A 20,256-nucleotide genomic window follows, 5' to 3' on the forward strand; every position below is an offset into this window, starting at 1 on the left:
GCCTGTAGGACAAAGCTGTGAAACATTAGTGTGTAACATGCTTTTGAATGGACTTCAAACTATATGCTTTTTAGGTTAGTTTGCTAAGGAATGTTTAATCTACTAACAATTAAGACCAAAAAAATGACAGTACACTCTTTTTTTTGTCTTCTTTCCAATATTCTCAGATTTTATGTGTAAGGATGAAATGTGTCAGTTTATTTTGATGTAGGATGTTTATAAAACAAGAGATGCACAACTTTTTACTGAAGAAGCTCAAGACCTTTCATTTATGTTGGATCTTCAAACCAGGTTTTAGTTTTCTTTCATTCTTCAGTCTTATATCAAGCTGAGTATATTTTTTTAACCGCTTAAATAATTAAAGCTTGTGCAACCCATAACTTTGATCGTACATCCAGTTGTCACCTTTGCAGGACTGTATGTCAAAGATACTGATGAACAAAGTTAACTGTGGATCAGGGAAGAGCAGAGGATTCTAGAGGGGAATATTCACAATATTGCTTTTTTTTCCTTCCAAATATTTAAATAAATATGCCCGGAATGTTTGTTTTGTTTGTTTTTATTTGTCCATTCATCACATTAAATTGTAAATAGCTCTCTGTTGTCTGGATCAGTCTTTGTCTGTTTTAAAACTGCTTTCGTTGAACTATTTATTTAAAAACCTCGCTTAGATCCCAACACTCTTGACAATTCCAGATCTCTTTTCAAACTCGTGTTTTTAGCTAACATCCTGGAAAAAGTAGTTTTCAATCAACTTAATGCTCCTTTTAATTCATAATAATCTATTTGAAATATTCCAGTCTGGCTTTCGATCTCTCAATGGCACGGAGACAGTTCTTCTAAAAGTTTGTAATGACCTCCTGTTAACTGAAGATGCTGGTTACAGCTCCATCCTGGTTCTTTTGGACCTTAGCACTGTGTTTGACTCAATAGATCATAGCATAGTAATTGTGAGACTGGAGAAGTGGGCAGGTAAGTGATGTGAACCTTGAATTGGTTCAGGTCTTACATGGAAAACATATGTTTTGCAGTGTCAACAGCTGTTTTAGTTTCATCTTCAGCAAATCAATCCCATGGGGTTCCACAGGGTTAAGTTCTGGGTCCAGATGTTTTTTCAATTTACATGTTTCCTCTCTGTAAGATAATTCGTAATTATGTCCATTATCACTGCTTTGCTGATGACACGCAACTTTACATCCCAATTAGACAAACATAATAACTCTCTCTAACTGTCTAGCAGAAATAAGATCATGGATGTCAGACAACTTTTTAAAACTGAATGAGTGTCGGCTTTAACAAGAACCAAAATGTTCACCCCAATTTTATCTCGTCTTCATTGGCGACCTGTTGAATTAGGGACTTCTAATCACATTTAAGACCCCACATGGACTCTCCCCTTCCTATGCCATGAGCTTTTATCCCTGTATGAGCCAGAGCAAGGATGACAAGAGCAGCTTTGACTTTGAAAGCAGCAGCAAGTGTGTTGGTTATCTGTATTCTCTCCGTATCAGTACTGTATGTTCTAGTTTACATCACAAGGCTTTATTACGCTTGCACAGAGCTGGCTTCTTTTTATATATATATTAAAAACTACACTCCTTGAGTGTGCACTTCTCGATTTTCTGTTGCATATTATTCCAAAAAATGCAAAACAATAGAAGATATTTTCATTTTCTTTCCTCTTTTCTAAATGTTAGGATGTGTTCAGTGTTTCCCCCCATGCATAATCTCTACATCCTTTTACATGAAGATGTTTTGAGTTCTGCATATTTAGACTGGTTATGATGTACAACTGGAGCTGTTAGTGCTGCATCTGAATGATTCAGAATTTTATATGACTTAAGAGATGCTGTCAGACAAGATGACACCTATAAAAGGAGAACTAAACTTTGCACATGCATTAAGTGTGTGATGTGTGATGTTTCCATTCTCTTTGTAGTGAACAGTTAAAAGCTGTCTAAGAAAAACATACAGTGTCTCTACGGGTCTCTTTGTCTCTCTCAGCACTTTTCTGAACAGAGAGAGAAAAAATAAAAGAACACTCCAATAATGAAGAGATGCACTTCTAGTCTAGTGAGTTCCTGACCACGGAGCAAACAGTTTGTCGTTGGCCGTATGGAAGTTCATCACATAACACCCTAAAGTAAATCCAGTCATGATTTCATGACCCCTGCCTCACTCTGAGGTCTGACCGATGTGCAGATTCGACACGCTATGGGTCCAAAGTTGTGTCTTTGTCTTTATGCACCTAAAGGCTGATTTATACTTCTGCGTCTCCCCTACGCAGCAGGGGCTGACGCGGATATGAGCCCCACAGGCTTGCGCGTCGATGTGTCCGTGTCGCGCAGCAATTCTCCGCCGAAACACTAGAGGGCAGTGCGGTCTCTCTGATAGCCGGTCGCCTGCTTCCGGTCCCGCTACGATCTCTGTTTCCTTTTCCACAGAGATTCAGAGCGTGTTATGTTAATCTACAGCTGATACATGTTGCTGTTTATCATACAGACACGATTACATGAAGAATAGAGAGGAGGAGATGAAATACACGGCCGATGTGCGGCCGATGTCCGGGATCCCGGAAGTGATATGAATGCGGGAAAGACAAAGCTGCCGAGCGGACCAATCACAGAGCTTGCGGTCCGCGTCGGCTCTACGCGTAGTTACATTTTGGAGGAGGTGCACGTCAGCTACGTGCGTAGGCCTCGGCGTAGGTACGGGAGCTACGCGGACCCCCGGCGTAGGGTACGCCGTCGATTCAATGCAGAAGTATAAATCAGCCTTAAAGACACACCAAGCAACTTCTCCTCTGCTGCAGTTGCTGACTTCACACCTTTCATCGTAACTTTTGTCTGTTTCTTTTGTTCCAACTCTGCAATGATTGCAACTTAACCCTCTCATGCATGACTTATGAATACCTCATTCAGGGTTTTTTTTCTGTGCTTTTGACCATATTTAGACATTTTTTTTCAAAGAGATTTTCATATGTGTGCTTCATCCAGCTGCCTACAGACCTTGGTTTCCGGTCTACCACTGTGCTCTGAGGTTTATCACTGGTTGTAGCCGCCTCACCCACCACTGCGAATTGTACACTAAAGCTGGCATGCCTTCCTTAAATGTAAGGAGATATACACACTGGATGACTCTGGTTTATAAGGCTCTCCTTGGCTTGGCTCCTACTTATTTAGGCACTTTTCTCCAGAGAACTGGAAGCCGTTATGCCCTACGATCAAATGACATTTTGCATCTTTCTACTCCTCGTGTTCGAACTGAAACGGGAAAAAAAGCATTCAGTGTCTCTGCCCCCTCTGCTTGGAATGCCCTCCAATCTGAACTGAAACTGTCAGCATTTGTTTCATTGGAAGCTTTCCCCTCTATCTTAAGAAAACGACAACGGAAATCCTTCGAGCAGTGCCTGTGTTCTTAAACTGTAACTGTAAAATAACTTCGGCACTTTATTTTATCAAATTGCTTGTATTTTATATTTTAATGTTTGTTGTCGTTGTTATCTGTCTGTTTTGTTTACTATGACGTGTGTTGCTGCCTCTCTTGGCCAGGTCACCCTTGCGAAAGAGGTCTCGATCTCAATGGGTCTTTTATCTGGTTAAATAAAGGTTAAATAAAAATATGTCCACCAGAACAAGATCGCGAATACAAGCGGCCGAAATGGGCTTTCTCCGCAGGGTGGCTGGGCTCAGCCTTAGAGAGAGGGTCAGGAGCTCAGACATCCGGGAGAGGCTCAAAGTAGAGCCGCTGCTCCTCCGGATCGAGAGGAGCCAGATGAGGTGGTTCGGGCATCTGGTTAGGATGCCTCCCGGGCGTCTCCCTGGGGAGGTGTTTCGGGCATGTCCGACTGGGAGGAGGCCACGGGGAAGGCCCAGGACACGCTGGCGAGACTATGTCTCTCAGCTGGCCTGGGAGCGCCTCGGTATCCTCCCAGAAGAGCTGGTGGAAGTGGCCGGGGAGAGGAGTGTCTGGGCTTCCCTGCTGAGACTGCTGCCCCCGCGACCCGGACCCGGATAAGCGGAAGAAGATGGATGGATGGATGTCCACTGGAGTGGACACCATGCGTTCTGGTTTACGAAAATATCCTGTATCAATAATAATACAGTAATAACAGGGTTACTGTGTTTATTTGTATCCTGTATGGCTTTCTATCACACTCTGCTATTGAGCAATACAAAACATAAAGATATAAAAATGGCTGCAATCATGTTTTAACAACAGAAATATATTAACTTATAGCCAAAAAGAGTGACTGATGATGAAGTATTGGAACAAATTGGAGCTGAAATATAGCCAGTGATGCATGTCCACTTCAGTGGACAGATGATTAATAAGAATTTCCTACTAATCTAAAATCCATACTTTGAAAATGTAAGAATAATATGACTCCTAAGATTGTACTTGATGCTACAATATTTCTTTTTACCTGCAAGGCTCCCCTAAAATAGAAGGATTGAACAGATATTCAGGCGGATCTTGGCATTTCTGATTGGCTGTCGGCCATATTGGATTGGAGGGGGAAAAATGCACATAGAGTGGCTGCTCATTAGTTGACATTGTATAGAATGATGCACTAGTTGCCACTGTAGTGACTGATGCACAACTTTACCATCAAAACCAATCTATATGCAAGAGTTGTTTTTTGAATAGCTACCCATAGGAAAATAAATTTAGAGAGGAGATCTCAAAAGTGTTTCATTGATGTCTCCTAGACAACAATGAGATCTGTTTGAAAGCAAAATGAGTCTATAGCTTATGTCTCCTGTTTCTCATTCTTGCCTCCAGAAAAAAAGTTGTAAAAAGCTTAGTCTCCCTTTCAGTTCAAAAGGAGATCTCGTCAGAATTTGAAATGATTCTCAGGTATTTCTCAAGTGTTGTGACTCCTTTTGAGCTCAGGTGGAGAAATCAGGGAGCTCTCTCAATCTAACCTCATCCATTTGTTTTTGTCAGACTCAGTTTTTGTGTCTCAAGTTGAGCTCAGATGGAGCAAAGAAAGAGCCTGAGCTCATCTTTTCATGAACATTTATAGTGCCCTGCAAAATTAAGATTTCAATGTATTTGTCCACAAACTTACAATTCTCATTAAAACATTCGAACCACTTCAAGATCAGATATTTAGATGTGAAATGATCTCTTCTTTGACTTCACAATATGGTCCTTCCTTTACAAGTCTGTTTGGAACAAAACAACTTCACAAAGATTTAGTGGATTTGAGAGAAATTGCAAAAGATAGAGATTTCATACCAGGTATAACCGACCATTTATTTAAAATATGGGCCGCAAAAGGGCTGACCAGATTTAGCCAGATTGTTACAATTAAAGGGGTGGATTCTTTAGGGCGCTGGTGGCCTAGCAGTCTAAGCGTCCCAAATACAGAGGCTACAGTCCTCTCTCATGAGATCTCTCATTTAAGTCTCAAATAAGACTCATGTCATGGTCTCAACTATTTCTCCTCGTGAATTTTAGGAGAAACCAATGAGAACAATTTGAAACTTGAATGAGGCTGAAGTGAGAATCTCAATTTTGTCTCTGGAGACTTAGAAGAGAAAGCCTTGAACAGTCACATTTTCCTCTGGGTGTCCACTGTAGTTACCACTATGCATGAAAGGGTTAAAATGCTTTTTAATAAAGTTACTTGATATATTTGTCCTAATCCTAGTAAACCAACATTACAACGGCCAGATATTACTTATAAAAAGCCTCATGTCTTGATGCCAGTCAGTAACTTGGTTCATGCATATTAAAAGCAGGAAGAGGAAGGAAGGCTGACGAGTTTATCAGCCTGACTTCTTCCTTCTTATGACCACAGAGGAGCGTCTTCTGTAGAGACAACATCTTCTCCCTGCTGTAAGTAGAATTCTTATTTGATATGATTGATATTTATCTGCACAGGTTATGTGAAGTCCTTCTCCTGATGTGTTTGATTTTCTATGAAGTCTTACTGGGATGAGAAGAGCGGTTATGAGCCTGAAAGCAGCAGCGAGTGTGTTGGTTATCTTCTTTCCACATCAGTACTGTTTATCCTCATTTACATTGCAAGGCTTTTATTACACTTACTCAGAGCTTGCTTCTTCTTTTGTGATATTAAAGAGTTAACTCCTTGAGTGTGCACTTTTCTAGATAAATGTTACATATGATTATAGAGGTTGCAAACCACCTAGTTCAGGCAAGCAACTCGCTCTGCACTGATCATCCTCTCTATTAGCTGATCTCCACATCCTTTCATTCTGTGCTCTATTTAAGCTTCAGGACTTCCTGTCTCTGTCTCAGCCTCTGCCTTACCAGTGCTCCTGCTGCATGCAAACTTTCAACCCCATCTCCATACCAGAATCCATCTGTAGGCTCCAGGGGGGTTAGTCCTATCTCTTTACTCCCCATGTCTCACTATAAGTAGCTCTGTGAGGAGTAATGAGGTGCCTATAGACGCCAGACACAAATAGACAGTAAATATGATAGACTTTTAATTTGATGCAAACTCTTTCCGGGCATGGTGTGTCTGTCTCCAAGCTGATAATTCATGTTATGTTGAACCATCACTGATTAATCATGACATGTTTTAAAATAGTATTATATTAAAGACAGTTCTTGTTAAAAAAAAAAAAAAAAAAAAAAAAAAAAAGAGGTTGCAAACCAATAGATGATATAAATAATCATCTTTTTTCCCTCTTTTTTTGTATCAACACATTTATAAGTGTTTGGATGTGTTCTATGTTTTGCATCTTCTCTGCATCCTTTTACATGAAGATGTTTTGAGTTCTGCATATTAAGACTAGTTATGATGTAAAACTGGATATCATAGTGTTGCATCTGAAGGATTCAGTAGTTTAAGAGTTAAGATATAATGCCTGACAAGATAACGCCTACTAAAAAAAGGGAACTAAACTTTGCACATGCATTAACTTTTTCGCTGATGTCAGTGTGATTTTCCATTCTCTTTTTGATCAACAGTTAACAGCTTTTCTAATTTAAACTTACAGTAAGCAAGGTTTTTTTTTGTCCTCAAACATCTGAGTTCTACAGTTCTCTTTGTTTAAACTCAGCACTAATCTGACCACAGACTGAACAGAGAGGCAACAATACAATAACATGTTAAAACAAAAGCTGTAAAGGAAGAGTAGAATACCTGGTACAGCTGTAACTGTCATACCAATGAACACAAACTACAAAATACTGACATTATTGGTGCAAACTTGATGTTGTGGAGTTTAACTCTCACTCCAACTCCCATTCAGAGGTTTGCGATGGCACCCAGTGTGGAAAAACCTCCATGTGAGCATGCAAACTGAAGGGAAGTGGGTAGGAAGAGGTTGTAACAGCCCAATTCCACCAGATCTGTGTCTGGTCCGTCTCCGATCAATCATGGCACTGGATCTGATAGGTTTCTATTCTAGTCTGTGTTAACTTCCACTGGATCTGTTCTGTTGCGTTCCGGCTGCGTCTCTGATCCGGCAGGTTGGAGCCCTCCGGATCAGATACACAAGACTTCTGTCTTTGCCGGATGCCGGAGCACGACGCATCAATCTCAACAGAGTAGATGGAGTGGGACAGGAAGTCAGGGGTCACCAAAACAAAATGAAAACACCCGGTTAATTTTCTGAATAAAAGACTCTGTGTTATCACCAGATCGTATTTCACTTAACTACAACAACAAACCAAAGTCATGATGAGCGGAGCCAGGCCTGGAGTCAACAGGTCAGAGGTTTTCAGAGGACCAGAAAGACAACATGGATGAGGAGAGGAGGAGGAGGAGAATCCTTGATTCAGTGATTACTGTAGGAAAACCTTGGTCACATGACTCCAGCTGTCCAGGTGTCCGGCGGTCCTGCTCTGTGCTCTGTTCTAAAAAAACGCAACTGGTGGATGTTGAGAAAGAGAGAGCAAGGAGACAAACTGCAGCAGATCAGAGACGGACCGGATACACATCTGGTGGAAGTCCAATGTAAGGAGTGGACTGAGAAAGTGCTGTGAAATGAGAAGCTTTACAGGAAGAGTAGAATACCTGGTACAGCTGTAACTGTAGTCTACACAAAAACTCTCAGCAGTAAAATCCCATGAGACTTCCAACGTGCAGATCCATATTAAAAAACAACAAACATTTTTTGGGGTTGTCTTAGTTACCCAGAGGAAAATTCTACTGCTCAAGGCTTTCTCTTCTAAGTCTCTGGAGACAAAACTGAGATTCTCACTTCAGCCTCATTCAACTTTCAAATTGCTCTCATTAGTTTCTCCTAAAATTCACTAGGAGAAATAGTTGAGACCATGACATGAGTCTTATTTGAGATTTAAATGAGAGATCTCATTAATGGCTTATTTTCTTCCCTTTTTTAAATTATATTTTTGGCCTTTTTGCCTTTATTTGACAGGACAGCTGAAGAGAGACAGGAAATGTGGGGAGTAGTGAGCGGGGGAAGACATGCAGGAAATGGTCAACCAGCCGGGAATGAAACCGGTGACCCCTGCGATGAGGACTGTAGCCTCTGTATGTGGGACGCTTAGACCGCTAGGCCACCAGTGCCCAAAAGAGTCTACCCGTTTAATTGTAATAATCTGGCTAAATCTGGTCAGCCCTTTTGCGGCCCATATATTAAATAAATGGTCTGTCATACCTGGTGTATCAAATCTCTATCTTTTGCAATTTCTCTCAAATCCACTAAATCTTTGTGAAGTTGTTTTGTTCCAAACAGACTTGTAAAGGAAGGACCATACTGTGAAGTCAAAGAAGAGATCATTTCACATCTAAATATCTGATCTTGCAAGTGGTTCAAATGTTTTAATGAGAATTGTAAGTTTGTGGACAATTACATTGAAATGTTAATTTTGCAGGGCGCTATAAATGTTCATGAAAAGATGAGCTCAGGCTCTTTCTTTGCTCCATCTGAGCTCACCTTGAGACTCAAAAACTGAGTCTGACAAAAACAAATGGATGAGGTTAGATTGAGAGCTCCCTGATTTCTCCACCTGAGCTCAAAAGGAGTCACAACACTTGAGAAATACCTGAGAATCATTTCAGATTTTGACCAGATCTCCTTTTGAACTGAAAGGGAGACTAAGCTTTTTACAACTTTTTTTTCTGGAGGCAAGAATGAGAAACAGGAGACATAAGCTATAGTCTCATTTTGCTTTCAAACAGATCTCATTGTTGTCTCGGAGACAGAAATGAAATACTTTTGAGATCTCCTCTCTAAATTTATTTTCCTATAGGTAGGCCTCTCTAAGGGGTCATTTTAAGTAATATTGTGTATTTATGTCAAAGCCTACAGCTGTCCCTAATATTCGATCATGTGGCATTTTTAATGTTGAAATCAGTTACCCTGAATCTTTACAACTCAATGTGCATCACATGACACCCCTAAATACATCCATTCATGATTTCTGCAAAAATCATGAATGGATCTGCTGCACTCTGAGATCCAGCCAGCCAACATGCAGATTGAACATATTTTTCCCCAGAGTGTCACTGGTGCCTCTCTAGTAGCTCTGTCTTTTTGTACCTTCACAAGCAGCACATTCTTCTCTGCTGCAGCTGCTGATTTAACACCTTTCTTTGCTTATTTTCACACCTTTTATCATAACTAATGTCCATTACTTTTGTTCCTACTTTGCAATGGTTGCATCTTAGTATGCACTTGATTGAAATGAAGTTACTTGATATATTTCTCCCATTCTTTGTCAACCAATATTATAAAGTCCAGGTATTGCTTATAGAAATCATCATGTCTCAATGCCAGTCAGTAACTTGGTTCATGCATATCAAAAGCAGGAAGAGGAAGGAAGGCGAGACGAGACGAGTTTATCACCCTGACTTCTTCCTGCTTATGAACACAGAGGAGCGTTTTCTGTAGAGACAACATCTTCTCCCTGCTGTAAGTAGAATTCTTCTTTGATATGATTGATATTTATCTGCACAGGTTATGTACAGTCCTTCTGATGATATTTATTTGCTCTGAAGTCACACAGGGATGAGAAGAGCAGCTATGAGCCTGAAAGCAGCAGCGAGTGTGTTGGTTATCTGTCTTCTCTCTCTGCCAGGTACTTCATATCCTCATTTTCATCGTACGGCATTTAGCTCAGGGGATTTATTTATTACACCTACCAAGAACAGGCTTTATCTGTTTTTACTCTTTGCTAGATTTAATGTTTGATATTCTGCATGTTGGCAGCTCACAATTTTTTTTCACACATGCAGCATCTATCTGCAACTATTTAATAAACATTATAGAGATTAGGAGTATTACACAGTCAGATTAGTTTTGCATAACTGAAACCTAAATTGTGCATCTGAAGGATTTAGTAACTAAAGAAGTAAGCTATGATTGTTAGTATTTCTTTCATTACAAAACAAGATAAAATCTATTAATAAAGGGAACCAAACTTTGCAGATGCATTGAGCTCATTCCCCTGACGTATGTGTGATGTTTCCATTCTCTGTAAAGTGAACAGTTATTCTAAATATAACTAACAAAAGTAGCAAAGTGTCATTTGTCCTCACACGTCTGTGGTCTGAGGTTCTCTTCCTTTAAACTCTGCACTACTCTGACCCCAGAGTGAACAGAGAGGAAACAACAGAAACAAATGCAGAAATAAACCCATAAAAGTCAATCCAGTGATAGAAAATATAACTCTCCCTGAAACATGTTTTTTTTGTATCAAAGAGACTTCTTTGTATTTTAGATCTGCATGGAGAAGCTTCATAGACAAGTGTATGTAAGGTTATAACTGTTTATGTCTGTCTCTCTGATGTTCTAAGTTTGATCGTGTTTCCTGTGCTCTGTGTTTCAGTGGTTAGGGGAGAGGTTGTCTGGGGAGTGACTTACTCTTCTCATCAGATCTGTGCCTTAAAAGGATCAACAGTGGACATACCCTGCACCTACACATATCCATCAACAATAAATCATCAAAGTACTGAAGTTAAAAGCAGATTGTGGTTCAATAGTAAGAGTTCCTCTACACCTGTGGATCTGAAAAAAGACCCAGACTACTCAGGTCGTGTGGAGTATCATCTTCATGAGAGTGACTGCACTCTGAGAATCAAAGACCTGAGAGAGAGAGACTCAGCTGAGTACAAGTTCAGGTTCACAACAAACCAACAAGGTGGAAGTCTTACTAGTGAACCAGGAGTCACTTTGACTGTCACAGGTAACATTTTAGTTTCAACATTTTTCCAGTTCTATCTGAGTGCTTATGTTTGCTTGTTTGGGCTTAAATGATTTACTTCGTCTTTCCAGACCTGCAGGTGCAAGTGAAAATATCCCTGACCCCGGCAGAGCTGAAGTGTCACAGCAGCTGTACTGTGGCTGATAGTCCTTCATATGTCTGGTACAGAAATGGACAGAAACTGGCTTCAGAGTCATCTTCTCTTAGAGTCCGTGTTCCTGATTCCAACAGGTATACCTGTGCTGTTAAAGGACATGAGGATCACCACTCTGCTGCAGTCTGTGAGTTTCCTCCACACTGACAGTAAAGACATCCTGTCACTTTTCTTTTGTTTGAACTGTTCTCTACTTGATTTTAACTTCCACTTTGAAAACTCCTGATTTTAGTGAAGAACTCTTTATCTAATACTCTGCAGCATTATTCATTGTATCAACGTTTTATTATGTGTCTTTTTAACTGATTGAAAAGTGTCTGTGTACATTTTGTTTTGTGCAGATGCTCCAAAGATTCCCTCTGTGTCACAAAGTCCCACTGGTGAGGTGATGGAGGGCAGTCGAGTGACTCTGAACTGTAGCAGTGATGCTAACCCAGAAGCTACTTATACCTGGTACAAGGAGAACGACGGTCAACCTCACACTAAAGAAGCCCAGCTTGTCTTTAGGTCCATCCTGTCCTCTGACTCTGGACAGTATTACTGTATATCTGAGAATGAGCTGGGGAAGACGTGGTCTCAAATCATCTCCATTAAAGTGAAATGTGAGTTTAACTATTTGTTCATTGGCAGCAAATTTTCTTAAACTGAATAAAACCCTTCAAACACAAACATGCTCACTCCATTAAGCCCTGTATCAGATTTTCAATGATAACCAGATGTATGTTTTGAGTGTAATCACTTGATGACAGAGTTGTTGTGTGTTGAACCCAGAAGGATCTCTTTTTATCTGCAGTTCACAAAGTCTGCCATGAGGCAGTACAATGTTTCTATAGTGAACCAAGACAAACCAAATGCTGACTCTAGAGACGCCTTTTGTTGTCTTCACATGTTTTATGACCAGTGTAGTTTCTCTTATGAGCTTGAAGGAGAGGAGGAGGAGAACAAAAATTAGCTCTGACTGTTTGTTATTTGGCACCTCTTGATATCACTAAATCTTCCACACAGGCCATTCAAGTATTTATTTTATATCTCCTCCAGATGCTCCAAAGTCTTGTTCTGTGTCTGTGAGTCCAAATGGTGAAATCACTGAGGGCAGTTCAGTGACTCTGACCTGCAGAAGTGATGGTTACCCAGCACCTGAGTATACCTGGTACAAGGAGTATGATCATGGACATCACAGTAAAAGATCAGAGCTCGTCTTCAGTCAGATTCAGTCCTCTGACTCTGGGAGGTATTACTGTACAGCTAGGAATGATGTAGGGAGTGGGAGTACATCTGGATACACCAAGATTGATGTGAAATGTAAGTGAAACATTTTATTTTAAAAGCAACATTCAACTGATTACTTTTTTTTAAACTTAATTTTCTGATCATATGTGCTTCTTCTTCACCTCTATCTGCTTCACATACACAGTCTGTAACTTTATGACACTGAGCATCTAAGATAAATGACAGAAAGTTTCATTAACTCATAATTTGAACACATATTTATCTATTTTGATTAATTGAATGGTCATATTTAGCTGGATGATGGTTTTATTAACATTAAGCAAGAAACTAATGCAGTGTGTGATTGTCTGTAATGTGTGATCCAAGAGAAAATCTGAATCCAGACCTTACAAGTGGAGAGAGAATAGATGATTTAAATTCAGCCACTTTAAAAAGACTAAGGTTATACTCATGTGTACTCCATTACTTCATATTCCTCAGTACTCTACCTATTGGATACTGAAGTTTGTTTTTGTGAGAAACAGGCTCAACTGAATACATTTCTATTACCTTAACATTTGAATCTCTAAATGATATAAGAACATGTTTTCTCCTCCAGATGCTCCAAGGCTTCCCTCTGTGTCAGTGAGTCCTTCTGGTCTGATAGAGGAAGGCGGTGCAGTGACTCTGACTTGTAGCAGTGATGCTAACCCAGCAGCTACATATACCTGGTACAAGAAGACTGGAAATCAAATACTTCAAACTGACAGCAGAAGCAGAAAATATTTCAGGTCCATCCAGGCCTCTGACTCTGGAGAGTATTACTGTACAGCTGAGAACGAACTGGGGAGTAAAACATCTCAATCAGTTTTCATTAATGTAACATGTGAGTAAAACAGCTCATTTATAACATCACATTTCTAAAGCCTGTATAATTAATATTGTAAGTTACTGATTTTAAGCTGGTCTGTTCAGGGCTTTCAGGTCTTAAAGGTGACATATCACGCCTTTTTCATCAACATATATTGGTCTAAGAGGTCCCCAAAACATGTCTTTAAAGTTTATGCTCAAAAAAACACTTTGAAATCAGATTTTGGTCTGCCTGAAAAGCCCTCTTCTTCAGTCCTCTTCAGAACAGTCTGTTTTCTCTCTGACCACGCCCCCTCAGGAAGTGGGTGTGGCCTCTGCTCTCCAGCACGTTGATGTAATGTTTACATGTTGGCTGAATATACACGGCTGCTCACAGACCCGCGTTACTTCAACCCTCTGAATCTGATCCAGAATCTGATCCTGACGGAGAGGCGCCTGCAGCAGGACCTTTCTGAACCATTGTTCACAGATTTAGTGTTTCTTGTTGTTTTATTTATCAGTATGTCGACGTGTGTCTTGGTACACAGCTACGGACATGTAGCTATGTGGCTATGCTAATTAGCGCTAGCACTTATCCATGACAAATAAAAATCATCCACTAGATCTTCAAATCTGCAGACGTGGGGAGTAAAACCGACCTTTGTGTTTATTAAGACAGCCTACAACTAGCATGCCTCCCTCCTAAGCTCCTTGTTAGCACACATGTGTGCAGGTAATGAAAAACGGAGGGGGGATTCAGTATTATTTTATACAGTCTATGGGCTGAACAAGCTCCGAGCTCAATGGCAGAATGGATTTTTTTCATTCTCGGGGGGTTTGTAGACAGGGACACATATTTCAGGTAGAGAATCAATAAAAAGTCCATTTTGCATGATATGTCACCTTTAAGAAATCTTGTCACTAAACATGTGTTGTTCTACTTTTATGGTCAATCTTCAAGACTTCATCTTTCTGGATGCATTAAGGCTTCACTTTGTGTCAGCTGGTCAAGTGGAAGAAACTTCTCCTCACCTCCACACTAACCTTTGTTTTATAGCTCTGGTTATTAACCTCTAAGAGTTCACATTTGACTTCACCTGCAGTCTGGGAGAATCTGAAACCTGGACAGAAAACAGTGAAAGATACCAATTCTTTAAGGACATGATGACAGGGGCTCTCTGTCACTGTTTATTTACTTCACTGTCATAGTCTGAAATAAAGAGTCAGGGACATCAGTCATGAACACAGTGTGTGAAAGGCTGTAATATATAACTCAAGTAATGAAAGGAAATAATGAACCCAGAATTAAGAGATGGAGGAAAATGAGATTATAAGATTTGAGCCGTTCCGATTGTTCTGAGATAAAAGGTTACTCAAGTGTACAGCATGTCCTCGTGTTGGTGGAGAGAATGTCAGAGGTGTAACATAAGATTTAGAGATGATGTAGTTAATTTATCAGTTCCATTACATTTGTGTTAAAAGATTTAAAGATTAATACGTGTATAGCGACTACTTAGAGCAAAAAGCCCCTGAGAGGCTGACGCTGGGCCCAGTTATTGTCAGACGCGCTAAAGCAAAAAACACTATGCACAAAAGTAAGTTTAACCTTTTAGTACCAGAAAAGGATGATAAACTCATGATAAAGTGCACAAACAAAAATAGGAAAAGTAAGTGATAAATAAGCGTAAAGCAAGCGCAAAGCAAGCGGTCAACAAAAAGTACGGAGACCCAGCTCACCCCCTCTCCCTACCTGCCAAACAAAGGAACACAGGTGGCCTAAATGAACTCAGTATCCCCGCCCCTAACACATGACCCATAAATAACCTAATTAACTAATCCCACAATAAACTATATTGTAAACAAACACCATAATAACACCACAAAAAGTATACAAACAATATCCTACCCTAAACCTCAAAATAACATAATATAAACACTTGAACTCCCTTCATGGCTCCAACAACGTGATTTATTATTACCATTTGTTTCCCCAGATGCCCCAAAGAAGACCTTGGCGTCGGTGAGTCCCTCTGGTGAGATAGTGGAGGGCAGTTCAGTGACTCTGACCTGCAGCAGTGATGCTAACCCAGCAGCTAACTACACCTGGTACAAGGAGAATGGAAATACAGACCTTCAACTTTCAAGAAAAGGACCACAGCTTCATTTCAGTTCTATCCAGGCCTCTGACTTTGGACAGTATTACTGTACAGCTGTGAACAAGCTGGGGAGAAGGACATCTGATCTCATCACTGTTGATTTAAGCTGTAAGTAAACCAGCTAATAAGAAAAGCTACATAACAATGACGCCTTCATGGAACGTGTTTCATATAAAAAAAACTCTGCTCTTTGCTTCATTTCATTTTTTCATACACCTCCAGATGCTCCAAAGCTTCCCTCTGTGTCAGTGAGTCCCTCTGATGAGATAGAGGAGGGCAGTTCAGTGAATCTGACCTGCAGCAGTGATGCTAACCCAGCAGCTAACTACACCTGGTACAAGGAGAATGAAGACTCACCAAAAGCATCAGGACAGATTTTTACTATCGGCAGCTCAGGACCTGAACACAGTGGGAATTATGTTTGTCTTGCTGCAAATGTCAAGGGACATCATAACTCCACTTTACATCTGACTGTTGTAGCAGGTAAGTTTCACACTGACTACTTCATGAGTCATAACATGCTAACTGAGTCAGATTAAACAATCCAGGGGAGATATGTGAATCAGACCTGCAGCAGTCATGCTAATCCAGCAGCTACTTATACCTGGTAGAAGGAGAATGAAGACTCCTTAAAAGCATCAGGACTGGTCTTCACCATCACTGACCTCAGAGCTGAACACAGTGGGAATATTTCTGTGAAGCGCAGAACTCGAGAGGACGTCATAACTCCACCTTACTTCTGATTGTTGTGACATAAAATATTCATCATTTGATTTCCACCTGCATCCTCACAAATGTTCACTGCACTACACCTGAGCAGATTCACATTTAAATAATAAGTCGGAACTCAAAACTGACTGAAAGAAAAGGAATGATTGAAGGAGAAACCTCCATGGTGTCAGACTCTGACTGAATGAGTATCACTCTAATCCTACCTGTGAAGTGTCTCATATACCTTTCTCAATTTCTAGGGAACTCAACATTAATAATGAATATCTTGAAGCTGACTCTGGTGATCCTTATGATGACTCTTCTGCTTGTCCTGGCTCTGTGGATGAGGTAAAACCACATCAAATCATCAGTTGAAGAACTTATCACTTATTGTTCACCTTGAAATGGTTCCTTTAATCCAGGAAGAAGAAAACTCTGAGCTCCACCACCAAACCAAATGAACCTGCAGAGATGATAGAGGTGAGACAGACAGAGAGACTGCTGAAAAAACTTTCCCTGGAACACTGTTATGATAACTTGAACTAAAACCTCATCGTCTGTCATCAGCTGGACTCTGGTTCTGATTATGCAAACGTCTCAGCCGTCCCTGCAGCACAGACAGAAGACGCAGAGGAGCAGGAAGACATGGTGTGAAGTCCAGAGAGGTGAGAGCCTCCTGCACTGAAGACAGCAGACTGAGATCAGATTCATGGTCTCAGGTACAACTGTAACTCTAGTTTTATTCCTTTTTCTTCAGATGCAGCTGAACCAGAGGAGAGCGAGGCTGTGGAGGATGTGGAAACATTCACCACGACATCCAGCTTTACATTTCAACCACATCCATCACCGCTGCTTCCCACACCACCCTCACAAACTGCCTCACTGAAATAAACTCCTGAATGCAAACAAACTTCCTCAAACTCAATTGTAATAAATCCGAAATTCTTATCATCGGCCCAAAATCCCTCACTTCCACCTGCTCGGACTTCTCACTCACTAATGATAAATCCACTGTTTCAGCATCCACCCACATCCGTAACCTTGGCATCATTTTCGATCAGTCCCTCAACTTTCAACAACACATTAACAATATTTCAAAAACGGCTTTCTTCCACCTCAAAATCATCGCCCGTCTCCGCCTCTCCCTTTCCTTCACTGCCGCTGAAACTCTCATCCACGCCTTCATCACCTCAAGACTCCATTATTGCAATAGCATCCTCTACGGTTCACCCATCACCCTCTTCAACAAATTACAATACATACAAAACTCAGCTGCACGCCTCCTCACTCATACCCGCTCCAGAGACCACATCACCCCAGTCCTCCAGAACCTCCATTGGCTTCCCATCACCTCCAGAATACAAGATCCTCCTCCTCACCTACAAAGCACTCCATAATCTAGCTCCCTCCTACCTCACCGACCTTCTGCAGCCATATAATCCCTCCACCAACGGCAACTTCCTCACCCCTCTCACCAAACCCAAGCACCGAACCTGGGGGGACAGGGCCTTCTCTGTCGCTGCCCCCACGCTCTGGAACTCTCTCCCCCAACACCTCAGATTCTCTCCCTCACTCACCAACTTCAAATCCGGACTCAAAACCCGCCTATTTAGAAAGGTTTTTAACCTATCATTGATGCATTTTTGTTTTGTCTTGTTTTGCTGTCTTTGCTTTCTTGCACCGTTTTCCTTTGCTTTTCTATTGTATAATTTATTTTCTTGTAAAGTGTCTTGGAGAATCTTTTAAAGCGCTTTTTTAAATAAAATGTATTATTATTATTATTATTATTATTATTATTATTACCTGAATGCATCACATACTTCATGGAGGGTTTTCATTTGACACTTTGTTTAGAGGTGAAAATGTTCAGTTTCTGCAGCTGATTCTAATAAACAGCCAGCTTTCACAACACGTCAAGGACTGTGTGAAAAAGCTGGGAAACATGAGTGTGCACCATGCTTTGAAATGTTGACTCATTTCCATCATTCTCAAATTGTATATATATAAGGATGAAATGTGTCACAGTTTGTTGTGTTTTAGTATGTTTGTGAAACAAGGGATGTATGTAGTTTTTACTGAAGGAGCTAAAGAGCTTTCATTTATGTTGGAGCTTTAAATCTCTGTTGTCTTTTTTAATTTCTTCACAGCATCGAGCAGCACAGTCAACAATTTATTCTGTATATAACTTATTCTGTGAGCTCTATGTCATTTAACTTAAGCTGTTTTCAACATTTCAGTTATCATCATTTACTGTCGTTTTTTATAACCATAATCATTTGTTCATATTGACTTCATCATATATTTCTATTAAATCTTCACAGAATCACTGAGTGCTTGTCTTTGTGTTCTTTTTGAGAGAAAAATAATCTACAGAAGCCACCAGCTTCATTTTTAACGCTAATCCATTCATAATTTATTTTAATTGTATATATAAGGATGAAGTGTGTCACAGTTTGTTGTGTTTTAGTATGTTTGTGAAACAAGGGATGTATGTAGTTTTTACTGAAGAAGTTAAAGAGCTTTCTTTTATGTTGGAGCTTCTTTTTTAATTCTTCAGAGCATTGAGCAGAAGGTTTTTTTTGGCCACTCTAAAGGCTGATTTATACTTCTGCGTTGAATCGACGGCGTACCCTACGCCGGGGGTCCGCGTAGCTCCCGTACCTACGCCGAGGCCTACGCACGTAGCTGACGTGCACCTCCTCCAAAATGTAACTCCCCGTAGAGCCGACGCGGACCGCAAGCCCTGTGATTGGTCCGCTCGACGGCTTTGTCTTTCCCGCATTCACAGCACTTCCGGGATCCCGGACATCGTCCGCACATCGGCCATGTATTTCATCTCCTCCTCTCTATTCTTCATGTAATCATGTCTGTATGATAAACAGCAACATGTAGCAGCTGTAGATTAACAGAACACGCTCTGAATCTCTGTGGAAAAGTAAACAGAGATCGTAGCGGGACCGGAAGCAGGCGGCCGGCTATCAGAGAGACCACACTGCCCTCAGGCGTTTCGGCGGAGAATTGCTGCGCGACACGGACACACCGACGCACAAGTATGTGGGGCTCATGTCCGCGTCAGCCCCTGCTGCGTAGGGGCGACGCAGAAGTATAAATCAGCCTTAAGAATACAACTCCATTCATCATAGCCCATAGGAAAATAAATGTAGAGAGGAGATCTCAAAAGTGTTTCATTTATGTCTCCTAGACAACAATGAGATCTGTTTGAAAGCTAAATAAGACTATAGCTTACGTCTCCTGTTTCTCATTCTTTCCCTCCAGAAAAAAAGTCTCAGCTTAGTCTCCCTTTCAGTTCAAAAGGAGATCTGGTCTAAATCTGAAATGATTCTCAGGTATTTCTCAAGTGCTGTGACTCCTTTTGAGCTCAGGTGGAGAAATCAGGGAGCTCTCTCAATTGTCTCAATCTAACCTCATCCATTTGTTTTTGTCAGACTCAGTTTTTGTGTCTCAAGGTGAGCTCAGATGGAGCAAAGAAAGAGCCTGAGCTCATCTTTTCATGAACATTTATAGTGCCCTGCAAAATTAACATTTCAATGTAATTGTCCACAAACTTACAATTCTCATTAAAACATTTGAACCACTTGCAAGATCAGCTATTTAGATGTGAATTGATCTCTTCTTTGACTTCACAATATGGTCCTTCCTTTACAAGTCTGTTTGGAACAAAACAACTTCACAAAGATTTAGTGGATTTGAGAGAAATTGCTAAAGATAGAGATTTCATACAAGGTATGACCGACCCTTTATTTATAATATGGGCCACAAAAGGGCTGACCAGATTTAGCCAGATTATTACAATTCAAGGGGTGGATTGGCAGAAGCGCTGGTCGCCTTGCAGTCTAAGCGGCTACAGTCCTTGTCACAGGGGTCGCCGGTTCGAATCCTGACCGGTCAACCATTTTCTGCATGTCCTCTCCCGCTCACTACTCCCCACATTTCCTGTCTCTTTTCAGCTGTCCTGTCAAATAAAGGCAAAAAGGCCAAAAATATATTTAAAAAAAGAGAAGA

At 40.7% G+C, this 20,256-nt stretch overlaps 1 protein-coding gene and 1 long non-coding RNA gene across 2 annotated transcripts in view; both read left to right on the forward strand.

Annotated features, from left to right (window-relative positions):
• LOC117815601 (B-cell receptor CD22-like) overlaps positions 1 to 20,256 on the forward strand; it is a 38,062-nt gene that overhangs the window by 5,122 nt on the left and 12,684 nt on the right. The window contains exon 6 of the mRNA XM_034687410.1: positions 15,745 to 16,005. Within this exon, the coding sequence (XP_034543301.1) occupies positions 15,745 to 16,005 (261 nt within the window). The remainder of the gene's footprint in view (positions 1 to 15,744; positions 16,006 to 20,256) is intronic.
• Positions 5,743 to 10,921, forward strand: LOC117815947. The gene is made up of 3 exons (XR_004631871.1): positions 5,743 to 5,847; positions 9,950 to 10,029; positions 10,780 to 10,921. It is a non-coding gene; the product is annotated as an uncharacterized LOC117815947 (long non-coding RNA).

The sequence above is a fragment of the Notolabrus celidotus genome, chromosome 7 (assembly GCF_009762535.1).
Source record: "Notolabrus celidotus isolate fNotCel1 chromosome 7, fNotCel1.pri, whole genome shotgun sequence".
Taxonomy (NCBI): Eukaryota; Metazoa; Chordata; class Actinopteri; order Labriformes; family Labridae; genus Notolabrus; species Notolabrus celidotus.